This window comes from Onychomys torridus, chromosome 4, assembly GCF_903995425.1.
Source record: "Onychomys torridus chromosome 4, mOncTor1.1, whole genome shotgun sequence".
Lineage (NCBI taxonomy): Eukaryota > Metazoa > Chordata > Mammalia > Rodentia > Cricetidae > Onychomys > Onychomys torridus.
In genome coordinates this window covers 86,503,732-86,507,029 of record NC_050446.1, presented here as the reverse complement: position 1 = coordinate 86,507,029, position 3,298 = coordinate 86,503,732, and the positions used below count along the sequence as shown (strand labels likewise).

General features: G+C 42.2%; 1 protein-coding gene across 1 annotated transcript; it reads left to right on the top strand.

The window, feature by feature from the left end:
* Positions 1-842: 842 nt before the first annotated feature.
* LOC118581859 (olfactory receptor 4F3/4F16/4F29-like) lies at positions 843-1,799 on the top strand. Its single transcript, XM_036184276.1, has one exon. It carries the CDS (start codon positions 861-863, stop codon positions 1,797-1,799), a length of 939 nt encoding a protein of 312 aa, XP_036040169.1. The 5' UTR covers positions 843-860.
* The last annotated feature ends 1,499 nt before the right edge of the window (positions 1,800-3,298 follow it).

Here is a 3,298-nt window from a genome sequence, read left to right as displayed (position 1 = left end):
CTTGTAAAAAGTTGATGTTGGAAGCCAGGCGGTGGTGGCGCACGCCTTCAATCCCAGCACTCGAGAGGCAGAGGCAGGTGGATCTTTGTGAGTTCGAGGCCAGCCTGGTCTACCGAGTGAGACCTAGGAAAGGAACAAAGCTACACAGAGAAACCCTGTCTCGAAACCACCCCCCCCCCAAAAAAGTTGATGTTGGCTAGATATGAAAAATAGCTTCAAATATTTGAAAGATTGGTATAAGAAAGATGGATTTGATGGTTCTGCTTGATTTCAAATTGCAAAAGTAGACCTATGAGTAAAAGTTAATGAAAATAGACTTCTCATTAGATGGAAGAATGTTATAATACACGTGTCCAACCATAGGTGTTAAATAAGGAGCTAGCTTGTTCTTCATCAGTAGAGTTGATCATAGATGGCTACCTACCAGGAATTCTACAGAGAACATGTCTGCTAATGGATGTATTCAGTTTGCTTCTTGCCAATATGAACACCTAACTTACAAACTTGAGTCTTCCTATACTCTGCCAGTAAGATATGAACCAGCTTCCATCTGTCTTTGTAGACTCTCGATCTTGCTTTTGAGTTCAGGCTTATTTTTGTTCTGCTCAAGTTTACATTGGTACTCTCTCCTTTTCTGCCCATCTGATAGACTTCAAGGTACAACATTACAGACTGAAGTTAAAGACTGCTGAGCAAACTGCCGTGATAATGTGAGGTCAACTTCCTGTAATAGATCCCTCAGCATTTATGTCCTAGAGGTTGTGCTACTCTGATGGCAGCCTGAATGATATATCCAGTAATTCTACTTTCTTATTCTGCTGTGCTTTCAGGAAAATCTGCAACCAGAAGTAACTGAGGTCATGCAGGGAGAAAATCATTCAGTGGTGTCTGAAATTGTGCTGATGGGATTTGCCAGTTCTTTGGAGATACGCCTGGTCCTCTTTCTGGTTTTCTCTATGTTCTATGTGGCAGGCATTTTAGGAAATTTCTTAGTTGTACTCACTGTGATCGCTGACCCCCATTTACACTCTCCCATGTACTTCCTGCTCGCCAACCTCTCCTTTATTGACATGTGTGTTCCCTCCATTACAGTTCCCAAGATGATTTCTGATCTTTTAAAGGAGAGAAAAGTAATTTCCCTTCAAGGCTGCATCACTCAGATGTTCTTCATTCATGTTAGTGGAGGAACGGAGATGGTGCTCCTCATAGTCATGGCCTATGACGGGTACAGTGCTGTCTGTAAGTCCCTCCACTACCTCACCAGCATGAACCCCAGGACATGTATTTTACTCTTAGCAGTAACTTGGACCATTGGAATCATGCACTCACTGATCCAAATTGTATTTGTTGCAAACCTTCAGTTCTGTGGCCACAGTGAAGTGGACAGCTTTTACTGTGATCTTCCTCGGTTTATTAAGCTTGCCTGCACAGTCACGTACAGGCTGGATCTCATGGTCACTGCCAACAGTGGCTTCATCTCTCTAGGGACTTTTATCACTCTGATGATCTCCTATGCCCTTATGCTGGTCACTGTTTGGCAGCATTCTTCTGGAGGTTCGCCCAAGGCTCTCTCTACATTGTCAGCTCATATCACAGAGGTGGTGTTGGTTTTTGGCCCATGTATCTTTGTGTATTCATGGCCTTTTCTCACAGTGCCTGTAGATAAATTCCTTGCCATTTTTGATGTGATAATTACCCCATTTCTGAACCCTGTAATCTATACTTTTAGGAACAAAGAGATGAAGGCAGCAATGAGGAGGATATTCAGCCAAATGCCAAGTTCCCAGAATCTATTTTAAAACTGTGGTATCTATCAGCAAAGACAAGTGTCTCTAATGTTTCCTAAATTACAGATAGGAGTCTAAGGACACACAGCCCTACACATACTTTACTTACTAGTCAAATTAGCAAAACACAAGCTTTTCTTGATGTATTTTCTATTCATAACCAAGGAAGATATATTCTTTTAATGTAATGTGTTGGAATAGAATGTATTCTGTATTTTTCTACCCTCTTCTTGATAAAGAGGGCTTTGGACTGACCTGTTACATACCATCCTGCACTCTGAGGAAGCATTTCTCCTCTTAGATTTTCTTCTTTTTCTTTTTGATTTTACAATGCACAATATGAAGAAATTGTTCTGCAAATATGAGAAAATTTGCAATTGCTACACATAAAAATTTTTTTTTTAAACAGAAATAGAATCACAACACTTTCTCTCTCCTTTTCTTCCCTCTACCCCCTCCCAGGTACTCTTCCTCCAACTTTTCTCAGCTCCTCTATCAGATAGCCTCTTTTTCTTCAATTATTATTGCTACATATATACATATATATGTGTATATTCATAACCGTATGTACAATTGACTTGATCCATTTTTTCTGATTTTTTTTCCTGAGACAGGGTCTCTCTGTGCAGCTTTGCACCTTTCCTGGAACTTACTTGGTAGACCAGGCTGGCCTCGAACTCACAGAGATCCACCTGGCTCTGCCTCCCGAGTGCTGGGATTGAAGGCGTGCACCACCACCGCTCCGCCTGATTTTTTTTTTTTTTAAATTGATCTCTGGGTGGGACATTGTGGAATCAGCTGTGATAAATGAGGAAACATACGCATAGCAGACATTAAAGCAGCAGCACCTGCCTCATCCTTCAGTGCACATTGCCCTTGTAAAATTACCACTGTATATTTTTGAGATGGTCTCTTATGTAGCCCTCGCTGTTCTGGAGCTCACTCTGTAGACCAGGCTGTCTTCAAACTCACAGAGATCCACCTGCCTCTGCCTCCTGAATGATGGGCTTAAAGGTGTACATCATCACGCCCAGTCCTTGAAATAGCTTTTTACGTTAACCACAATAGCATCCTGAAATTGGATCACTGAATCACAGCTTTTTGTGTATACCAGCCAGTGCCTATGGCAAGAACAGATGAGGCCTTACAATCACTTTGCCCCATTTGAAGACTGTGTTCCAGCAGTGCCAGGTGATTAGACCAACAGAGACCTGGGAAGGAACACAGATGGCATTGAGCTTATTACTCCCCTGTGCTTGTCCCTAATGCCATGGCTGTAATTTCCCTATAATTTCTAGAAGACAGAATCTCACAGCAGACTTCCTGGTCCTCTGGTTCTGGCAATCTTCCCACCCTCTTCTGTGATATTCCCTGAGCCACAAGTGCACTAGTTGTGTTGTAGATGTATCCACTGGGACTGGGCACTCAAAAATGAGCTGTTCTCCACATCATGCCCACTTATGGCTTCTTAAAAATGGTCTCCATCTACTTCTTTGATGATGGGTAGAGCT

What these genes read in the sequence shown, in the direction of transcription:
- LOC118581859 (XM_036184276.1), top strand. Translation starts at nt 861, where the DNA reads ATGCAGGGAGAAAATCATTCAGTGGTGTCTGAAATTGTGCTGATGGGA.